At 35.2% G+C, this 22,894-nt stretch overlaps 1 protein-coding gene across 2 annotated transcripts in view; it reads left to right on the top strand.

The window, feature by feature from the left end:
• The window catches only part of LOC150101007 (uncharacterized), a 107,777-nt gene that overhangs the window by 8,791 nt on the left and 76,092 nt on the right, over window positions 1–22,894 (top strand). For both annotated transcript variants that reach the window (XM_090401507.1, XM_090401506.1), the window contains exons 2-6: window positions 5,899–6,021; window positions 7,454–7,539; window positions 10,861–10,990; window positions 13,980–14,140; window positions 14,597–14,699. In XM_090401507.1, coding sequence (XP_090257633.1) covers window positions 5,925–6,021; window positions 7,454–7,539; window positions 10,861–10,990; window positions 13,980–14,140; window positions 14,597–14,699 — 577 coding nt within the window. In that variant the 5' untranslated portion in view covers window positions 5,899–5,924. The remainder of the gene's footprint in view (window positions 1–5,898; window positions 6,022–7,453; window positions 7,540–10,860; window positions 10,991–13,979; window positions 14,141–14,596; window positions 14,700–22,894) is intronic.

Raw genomic sequence — 22,894 nt, 5'->3', positions numbered from 1 at the left:
CATTCACAGTTTCCCCTTCCTCTTTTTCCCGGAACTTTGCCTTCTATTACTGTTTTCAGAAGTCATCCTTTCAATATGACCAAAGTATTCTGTCAATATCCTTAAGGAGCCTTAAAGTTCTATTGATCCTTTCTAGCACCCATTTATTTGACCACCTTTCAGTATATAATTATCCTCAATAGCCTTTTGTAACATCACATCTCTAAATTGGCTGTCCTTTTCCTGTCAGATTTTTTTTAGTTTCTAAATCTCACATCCATTAGTCGTTGTTGGAAAAAGCTCCCTTCAGAACCCTCAGGTTTGTTCCTGTAGAGATAGATCCATCCTTTCATATTTTATACAGGTCTCTGGCTGTTGTTTTTAGCCCATTCTTGATCTTCTCTCTTCTGATCAGTAATTCTTCACATTAATAATGGATCCCAGGTACTTGAACTTGCTGACTTTCTCAATTCGTTCTCCATTTAGGTACACTTATTTCTCAGGAGCTTCCTTATCTGTATTTCCTTTAAGAACCATAATCTTTGTCTTGCTAGAATTGAGGTGAAGTCCTCTGTTCTTACTGATCTCGTTAACTTTGGCAAGAATTAGTCCTAGTTCTTCCATGTCATTACAAAGAAGTACTGTATTATCGGCATACCTCAGATTACAGATCAATCTACCACCTGTTCTAATTCCTGCTCTGAACTCATCCAATGTTACACGTCCTCAGCATAAATACTAAGCAAGTGAGGAGAAAGTAGACATCCTTGCCTAACTCCCCTTCGAACCTGAAATCAATTAGTTAATTCAACACTTGTTTTTACCTTGGCTTTTTGCTTACTGTACAAATTTGCTATCAACCCGATAGTGTGTAGAGGGAAAACCCATTCTTTTCATTACTTCCCATAGTTTCGTGTGCTGAACACAGTCAAAAATTTTAGATTAACCTATGAAACACGTTACCATAATGAGTCTAAATTCTTTATACCTTTCTATGATCTATCTAAGGCAAGGATCTGATCTCTGGTGCCCTTACCTTTCCGAAAACCTGCTTGTTCCTCAGGCATCTCTGCCTCAACTTTGGCCTCAATCCTGTTTAGAATGATCTTGAATAAAAGCTTGCATGAGATATTAAACTAATAATTCTATAGTTCTTGCAATCCTTCACATCTCCCTTCTTATGCAGTAGCATGAAAACCGACTTCTTCCAGAGTCTAGGCCAAGATCCTGTCTCCCATATCCCTGTAATCACTCTATGAAAAACACTCTTATTCCTCCGTCCCCTGTAGCCTTAACTCTGCTGGGATTCCATCTGCACCTGGGGCCTTATTGCTATTAAGCTGTTTAATAGCAATAAGGCCCCAGGTGCTATTTCAACCTCATGCCTAACTGTAGTAGGTTCCAAATCGAAATTTTGCCGGTGAGAGGGCTCCTCTATATTTTCATTATTCTCTCTATTGTACACTTCCTCAAAATATTGTTTCGTCTGTTTTTGATTTCCAATTCTTCTGTTAGTAATACTTCATTCCTGCCTTTGATGACATTGAATTTGGAATTAAACTTGTGCTTTAGGTTACGAACTAAACGAAACATCCTTTTATAATTGTAGCTCCTCATCTGGAACTCTCTCTCTTCACATTTATTAGCAAAAATTTTTTTCTTTTCCTGCCTGATGGCTCTTCTGACTTCCACATGTATTTAATACGTAATCTAAGTAATATTTAAATATTAGATGTAAATTTGTCTTCTTGAAGCATTAATAATTTGAAAATTATCGCTTCCTTTTTGGTAATAAAACACTTCAAACACTTATTTAATTTTAATGAACCAAATTAGAAAATTTGGGCTGCAATGTAATACCGATCTGCTTTTTCGTTAAGTTTCGTTTACTAAGAGATATCAGATGCTACGAGCTACCTTTTTTCCCTGATACGAACCTGGAAAAAATGTAATCGTCGCCCTCGATCTCCGGTTGAATGGATTGACAGTTAGGATGATCGTTAAACAATGAAATTCACACCCACCTGAAAACATCCACGTCCATAGTGGGATTCAAATCCACAGATGGTTGGTTGGACAGTGGGTACCTTATTAGCATTCAGTGAATGGTATAACAGTCAGGTAACATCCAGTTAACGGCAGTTGGATAAAGCTTGTTGATGGCAGAAATATGCAAGAATCATTTCAAAGAAAAATTTCAAAGTTTTGGAGTCTTTTGTTATCAACCATCGATGTCCAAATAACCGATTAATTACACCACTAAACATGAATAATGCAAATACGTAATTGTATTTAGGCGTACGTATGCGTGTAGTATAATTACTGAAACCAAATAGCCAATTCGAACAGGCTGCTGGCTCGCATGGATGTTTGGGATTGTCTTTAGGTGGGAGATGAGTTTCATCTCCCGGTGCGAGACCACAGCCCAACTTATTGGAGGCCTGAAGTGGCTTGAAAAAGTTCTATGTTTCGTCTCTAGAGCTAAACACACACACACACACACACACAAAAAAAACTAAAATTAAAAATTCTTTGGCCACCCCCACCGTGAAATTGTATCATTGGCTTATATCCTTTTTGAGTGAAATTCTAATAAACAAATTAAGTACGAAATAATTTAAGAATAACCTTAAAATGAAATGGACTCGAATTCACTCGCCGATTAATCAATCCTTTATTGAATTGACCGTAAGGGATCGGAATGGTTGACTCTACTGATTAACAAATGCTGTGAAAAATGACACGAGTATTGTTTTTCAAAATGATAAACTTCTGCATTTCGATTAAATTACAAATAAGTTAACATTTCAAAGGAGATCAAACAGGAGATCAATCTAGCTGGGACAAAGTGTTGCATTACCAATAGTTATGCTTCAGGAAAAGTGCTAAGAAAACCTCAATATGATAACTATGAGTATAATGGTTGTTGTGGCATTCAGAAATTGAAAACAAGAAATCTTACGCATATCAAGATGATGGAATGGTATAGCTCACTATAACTTCAAAGTTGAAGATCATGTAGCCCACAATTGCTTCTACGTTATTTATCGTAATTTTGCTAACGCTTTTGACAGGATTCAGCATGGAAGGCTTAGCATAACTTGGAGGATATGAATTGGATTATAAAATAGTTAGGCTAAGAGGATGGCCGAGTGATAGATATCACTCAGCCATCAGTAATGTATGGGGGGAGGTGTGAGTCTGCAATATTTAAGATGACCAGTGGTTGTACTATAGGAAATCAGTCCTTGTCCCATTGTTATTCAATCTTTACATTAAAGACATTGGGAAGGATTTGGCAGGAGACATACAGCTGTTTGCTGATGATGCAAAGATAGGTGATAATCAGGAATGCAACTGACATGCAGTACTTGTAGAATGATATGAAAAAGCTGGCATTGTGGGCATTTGAAAATGGCTATCGGTTCAATGTTAGTAAGTGTAAAGTTATGCACTTTGGTGTGATGAGATCAATGGCTTATTCTATTGGTGGGATTATGCTAGAAGAAACTGATTCGTTTTAGGTATCTTGGAGTTCTGAGGCCATTTCACCATCTTTATTATATGTAAACACAGCTCAGAGGATAATCGCAGTGTTTTTTTTGATACGACCTCATCTGGGATGTTGTGCGCTGATCTGGTTTTCATGGTGAATATACAGTGGAGAATGCAAAGGAACATGATATCTTTGATGGTAGAATGTAGATTATGAGAACAGATTGCGGACTACAAACACTACAACAGGAGAAAGGGGAGGCGAAATGATAGACCTAAACTTCTGAAAGGATCATAGAGGTTTACCAATATTTGGAATTTTTCCTTTCATGGAGGGTGGGAAGAGGGCATCTTTGGAAGTTGAGAATAAATTCAGTCAACAAATAGTGAGAGAGAAAATTTTCTCTCATACGTAACTGAAATGTTCGTTCACACTATCTGCACTCACAACTGCCAAAGGCAGTTGTGAGTGCAGAGGATTAAAAATGTCAATGTCCCGATAATTATAACCAAACACAAATTTTCTAGTTATCTTCCGACCTCCAATAAGTGGATGGTGGTCTCGCAGTATGCAGCACAACTCTGTGACGTAGGCTAGTTCACTGCAACTTGAAAGTCTATCGTTCTAAAGGGTGGAGGGACATCGTTCTAAATTTCAAGATTCCCAGATGGTTTAGGATGGCATTTCGAGTAAAGGAGTTGGTTAGTTACATTCCCTGCAAGGGAAACTGAAGCTACATTGTCATCCGGTAAAGATGAAAAGTTTAGTGGATTTGCAAACTGCGTGTTTCGAGATTAATTCCTCCCTCCACCTAGGAAAGATAAGTATTGGTTTATCGTAATATTTACTTTCATAGTAAGACTTGTACTATGTTCTAGTAAGAGTCCTTATCTTAATTTTTTTGATCACTTGTATTTGATGAGTAGAACAATAAAGAAGGCACCAAGAATGAAATGAAAAAAAAAAAAGAAATGCAGAAAACAATGATATGAGCTAAGTATCATAATCTCAGTATGAATGTCGTATGCAATCTGATTTTCACAATGCTGCAGCAATAAGAGGATTCTTCAGTGAAATACAGAAGAGACAGCATTCTAATTATACGGAATTGTTCTTATACCTACCTGCATGTTTAAAGTTTGTATCGCTCATAATGTTTGGGCTATTTGACTATATGTTGTATTGCTTTAGTCAGTGTAATTCCGCACAGATCAAATATCAATTTATTTATCATTTTTTTTTCTGTTTGGAGCTGCTCAAAATAAAAACATTACTCGCATTCGTAGCCTTGCACTTCGTCTACTAACACTTAACAGCAAAACTATCGGAGAGTGTGTTCTTTAAGTATTGCTGTCTCTGACTTGACCATCACATAAATGAAGCTACGCTTTATCTGGTGTGTGTGTATCGGGGGAGGGGGTGGATACCTTCATTTCCTCTGACCTGAAAGGGCAAGGTTCAGATACAGTTTCTAGGCCTTATAACTGAGGTTAAGTTCGTTTCTCAAGATGAAACTTAGTTTGGTTTTAATTGTCTTAATTTCGTATGTTCTACAACGAGTTTTTCTATTTTCTGAGATGAAAAATCTGAGGTAAATCGAATTGATTTATCTGATTTACACTTGCAGTTTATTTTCGAGCAATTTCATCTTATCTTAAACAAATTTTCTGTAATACACTTTTTTTTTCGGAAAGTTTGTTACGTCCAAGTTAAATGACAAGGAGACCTTTACTGTATCAAAGCTGGAATAGAATCATTGAAAAATTGTTTAACAAGGGATTCATGACATGCTACTAGCTGGAATTATCACGTTTCAAAATATAATGTTCATCATATTCAAGATCGGTGTGAATGAGATTCTTGATGAAAATTCAAGGAAGCGTGAGCAGTTATATATACGTCCATCTACTCAATGCAATGAAAGCCAAGGCATCATCCGACAACATTATCTTATGCATACAGGACATGGTGTACGTCATGGGTTTAGAAAATTTAATTCGTGTCGGTACATACGACAATCATGCGTCTAATTTTAAACCGTCTTCCACCGGTTGATTAGTCAAGCTTTGATACAATAAAGAGCTCCTGTTATTTAAGTTGTACGTTACAAACTCTGTCAAACAAATGTACAGAATAGTATCCGAAACTTGTAGAGAACTAATACACAGCAATTGTAATACAAATATAATAAAATTTTATTTTGTAATTATTTGTATGGTATTTTAACCGGCACTCTCTCAAGAAATGATGGTAGATTACGTTACTTCGGCAGTGGTTTTCAAACTTTTATTGCACCCAAAAATAGCAAATCACGAAGTTTGGGAAATACTAGTTGGAACAAATAAATCTAATCCAAATAGTAATTACAACATCAAGAAGAATGCATTTTTTATATAAGTATATATTCTATGGAACTTTTACAGAATAGCCTGGACTGAGAAGACGAACAATGAAGACTAGAATGCTGCTGATTGTCTCATTTACTGCAGTTCTCTGCTGGGCTTGTGTGGTATCACAGTGTTCTTTCGATCCTGCGCCGAAAGGAGGTAAGTGATGACTTACTATCATTACTATTATTATTAATATCATTTGCATCTCATGTACTCAAAACGTTTTCGACTTTCAGCTTATGAAAATTGAAACATCTTACCGAATATAGCGAATGCCTTTTCAGTTTATAAACATACGAAATAAAACTTCACAGGAACAACTGCTGTTTACATTGCTTTAGACATTAATCTGTTGGAAGTGACTGTTACCAAAAAGCAAGGCTGTGAAAAAGAAGGAATGCATCTGGTCAGTAACTAAGTACGAAGTTCAGATGCGTCTTGTATTTAGAAGTACCAAGGTGTGCCAAGGAAATATTCTATTGTCGCCCACTTGTAATGCTGTCGCCTGATATGTGATGAGTCCAGATATATCGGACAAGTGAAGAACGAAAGAACATGGTCGTTTGGTTTTGCGAATTTCACTGTGAATGTGCTCCTATGTCTGTCTGTCTGTACTCATTTTTAGCTGGCAAGAGTGGAAATCAGCAAAGTTAACTTTATCTACGAGATTTGCCTTTGTAACCATCTGTGGCCGATTTTTGTAACGACTCCGACTACGGGACTGATATTGGCTGGATGTTTTTTTTTTCTAACAAGGAGAAATAACATTTCCGCTCTCTCTTGAATGTTCGTGCAGTATGGAGCATGAACTTTCTCATTTGAGAAGGCGTTAGGATATTTTTCGTTCGGGTCGGAAAGATCTGTTTGAATCCTATCTAGAATGCAAGTAATTTTCACAAGAGCTTTTCAGTTTTAGGTGAGTAGGTCGGTGTCATAATGAGATGGAAGAGTTTTCCCTATAGACCTACTTTCCAGACCAATTATGTATGATGAAATTGTTAAGTCTCTCCGGGGGGGGGGATTAGATCTCTGAAGAGATCTAATTTCCATCCAGCTGTGTATTTATGTATGCATGAAAGAATGGTGATTAATGCAATGATGAGAATTTTATTTGGTTGGTTTGTAGTTACGTCTGTGACTTTACATTTTCAGAGGAAAGGCAATTATAGGTTCGATTCCAAGGACTTTTATCTCTTTTTTTTTCTCTTAGCTGATAGCAAAGTCAATCCTTAACGCAAGCGATTGGATTCCGAGACTGAATTTAATGTGTGAACTAGTTTTGATCCCAAAACTGAGTATGCGAACGGTAGAGCATACAGAACATTATATATTGGGATGCATTCAATGCCAATTTTAGCTAAAAGAAAATTAGCTGAAGTTCCTACACATTCACGAGATACAGTACTATTTTTATTGTAATGTAGTTTCTTCGGCGTCAGTTCCATCAAAACCAAAAACTCAACTTCGGCGATGTTGGATCTTACTGATTTTTTTAAAAAAAAAGTGTGAGCGAATAAAAGAATACTGCCTACCAATTTGTAGAATTAGAAGATATACTGTATTTGTTTTTTTATTTTGCTTATTGCAGATGAAAATCCTGATTTTCCCGACTTGTTCGACCTCGCAGGTGATTTGGGTTATTCAGTTGATGTGGAGTTCAACTCATTAGGTGATGTAAGTATTGTTTCTCGTAATGTTCGTTTTCAAATATAAAAAAAGTTAGTAACAAGAGTATTTTTATTAATCCAGGTAATAAGATAGTTAATGTCTACTAACCATGGCATTGAAAAAAGGAATATTAATACGATGCTGCAGGATTTAGTTTGATGTAAGAAAGTGGCAGACTCCATAGCTCAGGATTTAGTTTGATACATACGAGTATGTAAGAAAGTGATAGACTCCATAGCTCAGTCACTATTAAAAATATAAATAGGTATAATCTAATATTATGTCTTCATGCCTATAAGAAAAGTTGTGTATTAGTGCAAGTATCGGTGCTAATACACACGGTATGGTTTTTCAGAACTAATGCACCATACAAAAAAAAAGTTCCTCCCTTATTTAGTGAATATTTTTTACATGTTCTACAACACCTAGTTGGTGTAAAAGTCTACAAAACAATTTGAACTGGGTGTGAAGCAAAGGTGTATTTTGTATTTTGTGCACACAACTTTGGGTACACCATTGCACCCAGGTTTCTTGCAGTGCCCCCTTTTTCAGTAAACTGAGGCCAGTGGCTCAGCTCATCTTTTCTAACGCCTTTTTTGACATTCTTCTTCTTCTTCTTCATTTGAATTTGTATCTCAAGAGAAGATGAGCTAGTTCTTCCTCGTTTCTTTTAAAGCTCCTTATTTTCCATGCACAGACATGCAGCAACAAATGGCTTCAAGTTTAGGAGGCTCAGGTGGTCTTTTTTGTTACTTTATAGGCTGTGCGTGCATCCCCTTCTATATAGTAGCTGGGCATTAACTTACTGTCATGTTTAGAAGATGAAACACCATTCTCAGATACCACTTCTTGGATCGGACCTTGATTCTATAATAACCTATCAGTGAGTCCATCAGATCTACATCTCTCATATATTTATTGTAGTACAGCACAATACTTGGACATTCCCATCTATTATTTCTTCTCTCTAAGGTCTCATCTCTGTACAGTAGTGGTTGAATGAGCACCAACTAAGGTACTAAGCGAATATACAGGCTTGTTGTCGTACCACTTCACTGCATTTATGGTGACATCTTCTTTTTTTTTTTTAGTCGAAAATTCCTCAAAACTTCCCCGTCTTCTTATCTTCAGTTCCTTGTCAGAAGTGAACTTACAACCTTTGAAGCCTATTACATCTCACTGTTCCCAATGACTAGATACTACGTTTTTCCAACTCAACCATTAGCTGAATTCCTGCAAACCAGTTGTCAAAATGCAGTTTGTGGAACAGAATTCCTGGTATTATCTTAGCCAGACGAAGAACAACGTTGCCACTTACTCCCACATCTGGTAAGGAGACATCTTGGACTGTCTTCCCGGAGTATAGTTCAAAATTGTGTGCAATCCCTGAAGAGTCGCACAAAAGAAATCCCTTGTAACCCCGTTTTTGGGGTTTGTTTTTTTATGTAATTTTTAGACTATGCTTGCCTTTGAATGGGATAATTTGTTCGTCCACTGATAATTTCTCATTCATTGAATTTTTTTTGTGGTTTTCGACCAATGGCTGTAGAAATGGTCTGATTTTGTGTAGCTTATCAGCAGGATCCAAATCAGTGTTATCATTGAAATAGAACCCTAATTTCATTTGCTCCTGTCGATTACGGCACATAGTTTCCACCACAACAGGAAGTCGCGTTGTGGCTTTCCAAAACATTTTGGATGCTGGAATTCCATAAACTGACATACACATACGGCATCCGAAAAATTGTTCGATTTCATTCTTATCAGTGTTGATTGGTTTGGATGCATCTTTTTGTATTTTGCATTTAGATTTGTTTGGTATGCTGAATTTTATAAAATGTTATTGTCTGTTAACTGCCTAAAATAACTAACAGGTTCGTGGAGAGTTCCCAGTCCAGGATGGAGGCTTCCTTTCCATTGTTGAATGGACTGAGTAAAGCAGCAAGTAACATTCTTCCAGTCAGAACTGATTGTCATCATTCATTTCACTGTCCATAGAGTCATCTTCATTTTCACTGAGTTTATCAACGCCATCTTCATCACTAATCATCGCTCTTACGGATAATAATAGGCATGACATTGTTAACCATATCAATACTTACTTTGTCATCCTCGCTATCTAAAGCCAATACAGAATCATCCGATTCATAACCAGAAATTGGTCTCATTTGAACATGCTCCTGCTCGTTTTTCTTTCTTCCGTAAAATGTTTTTACATCCATGACTCTATAACATAAAGTATGGTTATGGTTCTGTTTAGTGTCCAGTGATACTTGAAAGTCACAAACCTAATTTCATTCATAAAATCAATAATAATAACTTTCCTAAGACAATATTCATGTCATATTGAAGAATTATACTTACATTTGAGTTTATATATTTTTGTTTGTTACAAACATGAATAATTAAGCTGTAAAATGTCATACAAGCAAGGACTAAACAACTGAAACAACATGTGGCAGTAGTACTGTACATACAGACCTCTAGTGGTATAAATACGTACTTTCTAGTATTGCCAACACATGCAACCAAGCAGCCATACTTTAACAAGTCACAGAGGAATAGCATTTATAATAGCAATAAAATAATGACAAAACTGGTTTGTGACTTCAGAGTTACAATGAGCAATAGAGAGTTAAATTGGTGAACGATAATTTGTTGCTGATTTATATTCTTGAATTTTTAATATTTCTGTTAAATATTTCAAATTCAGATTGCGCCGAGGATTTGAAGAAATGGATTCTTCTGTAATAGAATTAGTCATTTTATAGAAACTTATCGTCCAGAACGAAAACTTTACTTCTAATATTTCAAATACCATTCAGGTTTTGCTTTGGTTGACCATCAAATTTGCGATTTGGGATCTTTACTAAAATTTGTCCGGTATTCTCAGTATTTATTTAAATTGGACTATGTTAGTGCATGCTTTTGTTTTGTGCTATTTTAGTAATCAATTTGCCTAATTGTACCTATAATTAATTGTACCATTGCCGCAGTATTGTTATTAACCCAGTAAGAAGATAGCTAATGTCTACTAGCCACGGAATTAAAAAAAAAAAAAAATGGACTATTAATACAATGCAGCGAAACCGTCCAGGAGAATTTGCAATTAAGACACAAAACACTGAACTCATAATTTCAGTTATTTCTGCCGTAATTGATTCCAGATAACAAACTAGTTACAGAGAGTCTATATATACGGTCGCCTTATGCAAGAAATATACCTTTCGTGTTTAACATACGAACAAATCACATTAATACACGTAACCCTTGTTACGGAATATAGAATCGCATTATTTGAATGTGAGTTTTCTACATTTCTTTCAGAAAGAGACCGTTTATGTACGAGAATATTACGATATATTTTTCCAAAGAGGTCGAGTTGAAATCTGGGCTGAAGAGACGTTACGTGTCTTTCTTTATTTCGGTGAAAATCAAGAGGCATTCGAGATTGAAGGTAAGTGGTTAATAGCCTTTCCGAAACTTATTGGTAAATTTGAATTTAACAGTAAGATTTGATATAATAATGAATCAATTGCTCATTATTATATTCTTTATAATGAATCATTTGTTCATTATAAAGTTAATAATGAACCAATTGTTTCCAATCTTGTTATGTTGGGTCACTTGGAGTTGGAATGGAATACAAAGTTCGTAAATTTCGTTATTTTCTGTTGGCTTCCAGTATGTAATTTCACATACGTTCGTTCTTATTATATTTTTTTATCACAAATATAATGAAAATAATCTTAGAGCATGGAAATGCGGGTACAATCATGGATACTAGATGTTTGCTGATGATCAGTACTCATAATTAATGACAACCATTGCTAAAAGTAAATACAGGAAGGTCATTGAAGACCACGAAATATGAGGGCTTAAATGGAAGAGTAGCATATATATCGTAGCAACTATATTAATGGTAAGTAAAGAGAATTCCAGAGAGCGAAGCTTTTTAAATATTTGGCTTCACCGATTCAGACAGGTGTGCAATTAGACTTAGAAAATGAAAGAAGAATGTGAGGGGAGGAAAATGATAACTTGTTGAATCGCTTCAGTTGGTGGAGTTGGTAAAAACACTACGAATTAAGAACCAACAACATATTGCATATATAATATTAGTAATTGATATTAATTATAATACGTTTCTATTGGTAGCTATATGTTGACTGAATAATTAGTGTTTAAAAGAACCTACCATCCTGTAGTTATGTATCAGGAGAACTTGAGAGTTAGTGGTCTTAGCCACCGAAATGATAATACCTACACGTTGGAGACTGTTAGGAGTAAAAACAAATTTCTTATTACAGATAATTCGATGAATAAATTACTTTTGAACAAATGATGTTGATATCTTTTGTGCTATTCATACTGAAAATGAGTTTCGAAGCGCTAATTCTTTTTCAAAATTTACGATGGCCTTATTTTGGTTTCAATGTCAGTCTTATGTTTCTATGGGCTATTACTGTAGCCATTTGCGTGTAATCTCAGTTTGAGATATGATTTCAGAATCAAGTTTTGGTCGTTGAATGTAAATTAGAACCTTCATATCATCAATTGTTCAAACGATTGCATAAATCTCAGAAGAATCAAGCGCATTTATTGCATGATGTTGTGTGTAACGAATCTGCAAATTCTTGATGAAATGTATCTTTAATACAGCCTTTCATAATTTTAATATAATATGGCATTTCATCCAACCTATTTTTTTTTTACATTAGTTTGTGGCTTGTATTTAGCTTTCATACTTCTGCCATTGTCCTGGCGTAAGGCAAACTCTACCTCAGTTTGTTACTAGAAAGCAAAGTTCTCTGCACACTAACAAAAAAAAAGTAGAATGTTTGCAAAGTGATAAAAAGAGGAACACCAAGTACAGATAAATTACCCTGTTGTTGAAATAAATTTTAACGCCCTTTTTATTCCTCAAGGAGAAGAGGCGAAACTGATTTAACTCCGAAATTGGTACACAGCCTTCCACCCGTGGCCTGGGCGTAACGGGTAATTGAATAGGGATGTCGACAATTTCAAAACTTCTATGATTAATTTTTCGATACCTGCGTTATTTTCAGAAACTAAAAAAAAAAAAAAACTCAAGGTAGTTTTAAATAAAACGTGTATTTTGCATATATCGACTGACCTCCGTTAGGGTAGCGGCTGGTTGACGGCACGATCGCATTGCAACCGCGTGGTTTAAACTGCTTGCATTAAAATTTTAAATTCAAATAATTGGAACCACACGGTCGGAACTCTCCGCTAAATTTCTAAATCATTCATGTTTTAAATTGTAACAGTCTTCAGCGATTGTTTCGACACTGTTCTGAACTATTCTGTAAAAAGATAAATCATAAATTTACGGATTTCTTTTCATTTCAAAATCTAGAAAAACTGCATACATTTATATCAAATATTGTTTTTTTTTTTCAGAATAAAGTGATACTTTCATTACATTGGAGAAAGGAGGGGTAGTCTTTGAAGCGTGAAAGGGAGCATATCTCTTATGGAGTTCATATCCTTTTACTTAATCTAATTTTGCAGTAATAGATTTGGCACGTTGGCATTCTTACTTGATAATGCCATTGCTAGGTGGTTTTTTTTGATACTTACCTGCCTATAAAATTGATTACATATGTCCAATTAATCTTAGTCATTTCACGCATGGAAAATTCCTCATCTGAACGTTGTGTAACGAATATTCCCATCAAATGCATACATCTCTATGGTTTGATTTCAAACAGTGAGATTAAACTCTAGGTGATCTTCTTTTATGCAAAGGAGGACAAATGATAGAAAAGAATTTTTTTTTCTGTCTCAATTTCGTATCTTTTGAAAAACAAAAGCAAGTGAGTATTAATCCCATATAGAAACATCAAAAGAAACAAAAAAATACTGAAGCCTGCTCTATAGAACTAAATATACTATTGCTAACCCATTTATATAACAAGATGGTGCTTTGAATAGTATGGCATCAGATTTCACCATGACAACGACCTCCAAAATGTTTCCAATATTTTTTCGGGCTGATAACATTTTATATAGCAGTGACAAAAATTGGTAATCCTCGACATGTACATGGTGAGAATAATATTTTGGAATATATTATAATACTGAACACCTTAATGGAACAGTATGGAGCCATCCATTAACAAAACTTGAAGACTATTCTAATTTTATGAAGGCAAGGAAATTAGCATATTTGTCAAATAGTTAATTTATGTTAGTAGGTAAGACTTCTTCGTTATATCATCTCTCTATACCCTTCTTTATGACTCTTAATCTAATTGATGATTGAAAAGTAAATATTTGATACCTGTGAACAATCTTATAAACTTCTGATTTCTAAACACAGGTTTAGATAGTTCAGTTCTAATTAAATGGCAAATCTTTAGAGTTGCTTATTTTTCATGAAAAATAATTATTTTAGAGTTTCATGCTTTTCCATTTTGTAGGAAATGAGTGCTCCGTACACTATTTGAACGAAACTCCAGACTATATGAGATATCTCCCAGATCACTGGAGATTAAGAAATGACAATCTGCATGGGCCATCTGCAATCATTCGAAATGCCAATTTAGAGATGAAGAAACAAAAAGAACCGAAAGATGAAATTGTAAGTATTTGAATTCCTTCCTACTATGTACTGTTTTAAAATGGATTTTCCCCCCATTTTGTGGCACCTTGCCTATCGAAATTTTGAAATGCCATCAAAATGGCCGTGCTTGGGTTGTAGAGCATATTTGCAGATTATCTTAAACCCAGGCCTATTGCGGTGTTAATATCCAGTCAGTTATCAATTAGACTTGGGATATCAAAGTACCCCTTTCTTAAAGCGGAAGTTTATATTTACGAAAGAGAGGTTTAAAATGCAATGTACGTTATTCAGAAATACAATCAACATCGTTAGTCTCGGTCCTGGAAGAATTTATTCCACGATTGAGAGGTTCTGGAGTGGGTTGGGAAGATTTAAAGTTGCATCCGAACCTTCCAAAACTTCTCAGTTACAAAGATTTAGGTAAGATTCAGTCCCTGTAATTTTGTAACATTAATTTCCTTTAATTATCTGTAGAGGTACATGGGAGTGAAAGTTCACGGAGCTCGTGGTCTAAACGTTCGTTACTGGAGGCGATGCATGAATAATAACAAGGCAACAGTGGATTACTACTTCTCAGGTAAGAGGCCTATCTAAGTCTTTAACTGTTTCTTTAAGAACATACGATGAATATATAATTTCTTGAGAGATCATCTTAAACTAGCGGGTTGCTACTTATTTTCCTTTCCTGAAGAGAACGTACCATCAATGTAGAAAGAGCGAAATTTATTAATAAAAAAAGGGTTGTATTCTTTATATATAAGAAGAAAACGTGAACAAACTTTGATTTGCAATTCATTTGTAGGACGGACTACTGTGACACTTATTTGGTTACATTTCGTTTCAGATAAATTTAAGCTTCGACTTACGTGAAGGCGGCAAGTGGTAGTATGTTGGTTGATTAGAAAAAAACATATAGCTGTGATTTTATTTAACATACAGTTAGGATAACAGATTCAAGAATAAAGACAATTCTCACAGAATTTAAAATTTTTAAATTAAATTTTATTTTCGTTATTATAAATCTAAAAAATGCCAATCCTCTAAGCCATGATTTTTTTCCATATATATATATATATATATATATATATATGCTAGTGGGTATTCCTCTTTTAAATAAAAAGTGCCTTAAGTGAATTATCTAATAGTTGAGCTTCACACGCACACAATAATTTAGTGATGCAAACGTCTTTTTTCCGCACTAGGATCAACTTAAACAGTTCCAAATCGTGTGTGTTTGGCAACATGCTGATATTTTTTTTGAAATCATATTTTCTTTGCAGGTTACAAATTATATCAGTATTTACTAGTGGAAGTATATTAATTATTCTGTTTTCACCATTAGCTGATGACCTCTGTAAGTCGCTTATTACGTGTCTCTGATAAGCAAAATCCGTTGTTCAACTTGACGCCAGCAGGCTTTGCCGTGGAGACATTGTCACCGACACAGGACTTCATAGTTACGAAAGGATGAATCATGGTTGTCTTTTCTCTTTAGCTGTTTTAAAATGCATATCAAATTTCTGACACACACACACACACACACACACACACACACACACACACACACACACACACTCTTAGAGGGAGTATACAGGATATTATGATAGTACTACGTGAGCTGGTTACATGATTACTAACTTCCTATCAACAATATTCCTCCAAATTAATCTGTCTGTCTGTCACGACTCCAATATTGTCATATCTTATATCTCGGCCTTCTAAGGCAGTTCAAACTGCATCAGTCCACCAAGATCTTGTTTTTCCCGTGGGTTTCATTTTCCTGACATCCTCACATCAAATACCTCTTTTGCAAACTTTTCTCCTATTCCGTTTAGGTGACCACTTGGGATTATCTCTGCTCGCACATTTCTGAATGCTAACAATATCAAGATATTTCCTAATATCTTAATTTTAATGATTCTGTCACTCATGCCATCCTCTAATTTTTCTCAGAGCTCTGTATATGAGATCAGCTTTCTTTGATCAGAGAGTCTTTGATCAGCTGCTTTAGATTTGAACACTCACTATCTTGCACACTGCTAATTTCATGTGTTCTCTAATTTCTCGTATTTCGTATAAATGTATTCAACTGGATCTCCATCATACCGACCTTGCGTATTGTATTGTCTTTTCGGATATTCGGTTTGACATCTTCACTAAAAATTGTGCCTTAAATAGCTGTAAAATTTTTCTTGCTTTATAGATTCTTCATTCAGAATTCAGTTCATTTATTTTGTTTTGTATTCCTTCCCATTATCATAGTTTTTGTTACAAAATTATTCACTTTAGGTACAGAATCCTGCAGAACTTGTACTGGATTCCTTTAAGAGTATAACATCTCCAACATAAATGGAAATATTCAATATATTAAATATTTCCTTTTCTGATACCAGGTCGATTGCCATTTTCCTTCATATTGTGATCCACATGGAAGATAAATAACAGGAGAGATGGTGCGTACCCTTGTCTTACACCACACCTGGTTTGCATCATAAAATCGTCCAACTTTATTGAATTTTGGCAGCTGATTTATAGTTGAAGTCCAACTCTGTATCGTATCCCATTTATACAATATAATCGTATTTTGTACAACTTTTCTCTTAGCATCTTATTATATGCTTGTTTTCAGATCTACAAAACTTAAGTGCAACTTCTTTTTATATTCTTACCATTTTTTGGTTATTTGTCTTAAAGTAAGCATCTAATCCTGATAACTCCTATTTTGACTGAATCGCTTCTTCTCCCAATTTCTCTTCCACAAGTTTTCTCAACCTCTTAAGTATTATTGCATAAGCCTTACCACGAGCATTCAGCAGGGATTTTTCTCAGAAAATTTCGCTTAGTTTCATTTCCTTTTCATAAATAGTTATTATGAGAGCTCTACCCTAGTTGCCAGAAATTCGATCATCTGACATGTCTTCTGAGTTACTGAATTATGCTGTGCAGCCATTGTTGAACTTTTATGCCTTTTTATTTCGGTTATCTCTGATTGACTCGTGGTTGTGGATGAACTTCACCTCCCACCACCACCAGCTAGGCTCCAAAAGTTAGATATGGATAAAACGATCTCATATAGGGAATAAAAGGCGCCAGTGGATTTTGTTAAGTTTATGGTGGCCTTTTTCCCAAGTATTGATATGCACCTGATTGGATTCCTCTTGAATATGTTTACCACAATTCTCACACTTTTTTGTTTCACTTAAGCCACCATAACACTTGTGTTTTGATAGTGTCAATTCTATCGATTTATTGAGAAGCAAGGTTAAAATCCCCAGTATCTGGGAGAGAAAAAAAATCCCTACTTGTCACTGCCATAGATATACTAACTGGGAAAGCGACCAAACGAAGTCTTACAAATAGTTTCCTCTACTACGAGACTAGATCGAACCTATAATGGTCTTTCTTCGGACACCTAGCGCTATGGATGTAAATACCATTTCCATAGAGCTAACAATGGAACACAGTTTGCGGACGCGCGCGCGCACACACACACACACACACACAAATTATATATAATTTCAGTTCATAAACACAGATGTGTTTTTATTTATTTATTACTTTTGTATTTGAGAAAACGGATGTCATGTTCGTAATAAAATGCGCCATTAAGTTACACTGCAACAAAATGTTAATATCGACTGCACTGGATGTAATTACTACTTGTCGATCACGAAACTTCAGTTTTAACAATTCAGTAACTGAACATGCATGGAAAAATTTATCACAAGTTTGGTTGATTTGTTTGTGTAAAGATATTTTCACAGTTAGGGTCATTTGTAGTAAATTGAAAAGTAGGAACTGTAGGACATATCAAATCCGATAAATATGTGACGCTTATTATATTCATGAGTTACTTACTAAATTTTATTAAAGTTAAAAAAATTAATAACATTTAATTAGACAACCTTAGATTTTGTCTAACTAAAAATTATTCCTTCTGTCAGAATATACTAGAAGTGTCAAATAGAATTAATTGCAACTGCAATTATTTTCGACAGATACTTGATTTTCGTTAATTTGCTTCCGAACTTAATCAACTGCGCACGTTCCCATGTGTCTTATGATTAACCACGACTACACACAGGAAGAATGCATTTTCGTTTGGCTTCCACTAAATTGCATTTGTAACTGTTGCCTTAGAGATTCGGTAGGCTATACTTTGCTAATTAAATTCGTTAAATTAACGAATATTAAATTTGACTCCACGACTAGTTAAACTGTTCTAGATGTATTATTGTATTGTTCTGGATAGGTAAAAAATCAAAATTACTTTTATAGAATAAAGATCTCGAATATCAGCAACTATATGGGAAATAAACTTAATCTAATAAAATCGGACGTAATTAGTAAATAATTTACTCCACTTATCCTAACAGACCCAAACGCAGTATGTCCACAGATGAATTTATTTATATGTATGGATTAGCGTGGATAACAGGATGGCTGACTGACACATATCAAAAATTGGTATATGGGGGATGCAAGTCTGCAAGATTTAAGGTAACTAGTGGTGAACTACAAGGATCGGTGTTCTTGGTCCATTGTTATTCAATCTTTACATCAATGATATTGGAAAGGATTTGACAGGAGACATACAACTATTTGCTGATGCAAAGATAGGTAGGGTAATCCAGAATACTGACAATAGGTAGGGTAAACAAGAATGAGACATGCAGTGCTTGCAGAATGATTTGAATAGGCTGAAATTGTGGGCATGGGAAAATGGGTATCAGTTCAATGCTAGTGTATGCAAAGTCATGCACTTTGGAGTGACTAGATCCAATGTCGTATTATATTGGTGGGATTAGGCTAGAAGAAACTGATCAGGCTAGGGATCTTGGAGTGTTAATAGATAAGAAGTTTAAGCAGAGATTGCAAATACAACTCAAAAGATAATAGCAGTGCTGAAACGAACATTCACATGTAAAGATAAGGATGTAATTTTGCCCCTTTACAAGGCCTTGATAAATACCTCACTTGGATTACTGTGCGCAGGTCTGGTCTCCTTGTTTCCGTTGTGATTCTGATATATTGGAGAGAGTGCGAAGAAGAGTTTTAAAATGATACCAAGGATTGCGGAATACTGATTATGAAGACAGATTGAGAATTTGTAGGCTGCAGACACTAGCAAACAGGAGAAAGAGGGACGATATAATTGAAACATAAACTTCTGAAAGAGTTATACAGAATTTCAGTAGGTGGAATTTTTCATTTTTTGGAGGGTGTGGAAAGGACAAGAAGACATCCTTGGAAGCTAAGAAGGGGATGAGGACTAGATTGTTCTCTCACAGGGTGGTGCGTGATTGGAATAGATTGCCGTTGGATGTTGTTGAGTGCAAGCAGTATGAATGAATTCAAGAATAAGAATGATAGCCGGTGCGTGTAGTATGTGGCCTCTCTCATTGAGTCTGACTCCTTGGAGGTCTCTTAATAATATATATACATAGATAATTAAGATATAATGATATAATGGCCTCTTCTGCGACGTTGGTAAAATGAAATGGCTAATTTATTCGTCGTTCCGACTGAAAGTGTTATTAACAGTTGCTTATCAGAATGACTGGAATGACTTTTTACAAGCCCCTGAAGCTGTGACGTGGATTACGAACTTAGATCTGAATTTATAATGATATATATGTTTCTTTTCCTTATTATAACATATTAAGTTAACTCTTATTTTAATTTTCCAAATTCTTGGATTAGATCTGTGTTTTCCTTCCAAGTTTTAACTTAAAATATTTTAAATTCTTCAATGCTGTTAATATATAATGACATCATGATTCTCTTTTTTAACATCATGTTTTTGCCATGAGCTATGTATGTGTGTATGTAGTTGCTATTGTACATAGTTTTAGTGAAAATACGTAGCAGGATTTTTTTAAAGAAAAGCTTAAGTAATACGTTTCCTCAATATATTTTTTTTCTTTTTCGCACACAGAAGTGTACAGAATATTACTACAACACGGTATTTTTAATAAAAAATAATAATAAACTATCGTGTTTGTTTGCCATCTAAGTTATTAAATACCAACAATTCTCTGCCATCTATTCGTAAATTTCTATTAATCCTATCCAAGACTAGGTTGCCAGATAAAAAAGACTCTTATTGCCCACTGTTGGAGAATGTGTACCTTTATAGTAATTTGAGATTTTAAACAATACCTTTTTAAAAAATATTAAATCGGTTATAGATATTACCGTTTGAAGATAAAAATGCAGCAAAGATACTTGCTTTTACTGCTCATGATATATTCAAATGTTTTATATTTGAAATATATTTGGATGTAAAACAAATCCAAAATTGATTCTGGAACCTTCAGAAGTATGCGATTAAGTGGTTTTCGAAGATATCTGTATTTTCGGATATCTTAAAGCCATCCGTTGGTCATAATCTTTGTTCATCTTTGCTTTCGAATATTTTTCACTGAATATTATAAATATTTTTATAACTCTGCTGAAGCGTTTTACTTAAGACAAAGATAAGATACTAAAATCGTTTTTCTGTTTATTCAAACTAATCTACCATACAAAATGGTTCCCATTATGTGGAGATTTTAAGCAATATATTCACCTGGATGATTTCTAGTTCCTTGTAGGCTGTCGAAAGAGAGCCAAAACTAATTTGGTTTAGTTCTTAAAGGATTGATACAATAAACGTTTTTTTGCATAGGTCTAATATAGTTGCCTTATCTTTTATCAGAACACTTTTACTTTGAATACGCATCCACTGTACACCAGGAAATCCGGGTTTATTCAGCTGTAAAATGACAAAAAAGCATAATAGCACATTCCTTTATACTGTTAATTATTGCTCAAATAGACTCGATTTTTATTGAGCTAAACTAGGGTTTCTTACTTAGATTGCTCTTTGTTTAGTGTCCTTTTGCTCTCTATTCATTTCATTTGGATTGTAAATATTCTGGCTTACCACCCTTTTGCCTAGATGCTGCCGCCGTGTGCATTATCTCCATATTTACGACTACCCAATGTTAAATGTTACTATTCTTGTGGCGGTTCAAATTTTGGGATGTTCAGAATATTATGCCGGAATCGGATTTACTTCCGTTTGAGAACTGTATTCATTCCTTTTGACAAGTATGAATCGCATTCTTAACAGGCATGATAAAGTTTCCTAAATATGATAAAAAAAATGACGATTTCCAGTTCTATGTATAGTAAAAATAAACTTTTTCTACCAATATGCTCTTGTGTTCTCCTTTGATAGTATTTATTGGTCACTAAAATCGAATGTTATGTAAACGTATCTTAATCTGTATTATCATAAACGTGTCATAATTACAGCGTTCGCCTCATACAAAAAAAGGTTACAAACAGTAATTATACGGTCACCTCCATGGAGTCCGAAGACTCATCGTGGAGAACCCATTTTATCCACACAATCAGTCAAACCTTTCCTTGGACCCATTAACAGACAAAGCACTCACAACTGACTGTGGCAACCCATTCCACTCATTCACCACTCTCCAAGCAAAAAATCTAGTTCTCAAAATATCCCTACTAATGAGACTTTATTCAGCTTCCAGGAATGATCCCTTGTTCTGGTCCCTCTAACCAATTGCTGAAACATTTCCCCTACATCCATCCTATAAATTCCTTTAAACAACTTAAATGTTTCTATCATATCTCCTCTTTTCTCCTGTCAACCAAATTCTGCAATCCGCACGCCCTGAACTTATCTTCATAGGGAACATTCCACAGGCCACTCACCATATTGGTCATTCACCTCTGAATCCTCTCCACTGTTTCCTCATCCCCAAGAAACCCAAATACCAGACTTGAGAACAGTAATCCAGATGTAGGTGTATCAATGCCTTATAAAGGATAATAACTTCCTTATCTCTACATGTTAATGTGTCCTTCCATAGCCAAGTAAACTTATGGGCTATCTTAGCCCAATATGCCCTCAAATATTTTAACCCTCTGTCTACCTTCTTCTTATGCCTTATCCCATCTATTTGGAGTCGGCCTTTTTACATGATGCGACTTTACGCGCACGAACCCAACCGACTTCTCTCGGAGCCTGATGTTGGGGAGGTATTTTTGTCTGCAGAAGTGTATGTTCACCGGGCCGGTTTGCCTGTGCTGAGGGACGAAACACCCGAGTTTCCAGGGAAAAAACCCTCCACCTCCGTATGAGATTGGCTAAACTCATCTTTAGTCGAAAGAGACCAGATAAAGGTTCCTCACGTAATGGACAGGAATCGAACTCGGGTCTTTCCGACCAAAGGGCTTTATCTACACAGGCTAAGCTACGCAAGCTCTACTCTCTGTAAGAGCGTAGAGGAGTTAAAGGGGGCTTTAACTCTCTGTCTACTACCACCCCTAAATATCTAGCTTCATCTGTTTTCTGGAGTACATTGACATCAACATGATACACGGCTTGTAATCTATTTATCCCAAAATGCATCATCATCATGCATATCAAGGATTTAGGCCTAGCGTGACCTGTTCCGGCCTTAGAAGTCATCGTTTAAGAGGACGGCCTGGTTTTCTTTTCCCTAATGGTTTGTACTTTAAAGTTTGTATTGGTAATCTTTCTGTTTTCATTCTTTGAACGTGTTCCATCCATTTATGTTTATATTTTTTAATTTTTTCTATTACTGATTCCTGGCTTAATTCTTTCATAATTTCTTCGTTTCTTTTGTGATCAAATAGGGTATACTTGGCAGTTTTTCTCATAAACTTCATTTCTGCTGTTATTAATCTTTGTTTTTCTTTTTGTTTTATTTTCCAAATTTCACTTCCATACAA

This window comes from Typopeltis vanoorti, chromosome 12 (assembly GCF_054136105.1).
Source record: "Typopeltis vanoorti isolate ZY-2024b chromosome 12, IOZ_Tvanoo_1.0, whole genome shotgun sequence".
Taxonomy (NCBI): domain Eukaryota; kingdom Metazoa; phylum Arthropoda; class Arachnida; order Uropygi; family Thelyphonidae; genus Typopeltis; species Typopeltis vanoorti.
This window is presented reverse-complemented; position numbering and strand designations above follow the sequence as displayed.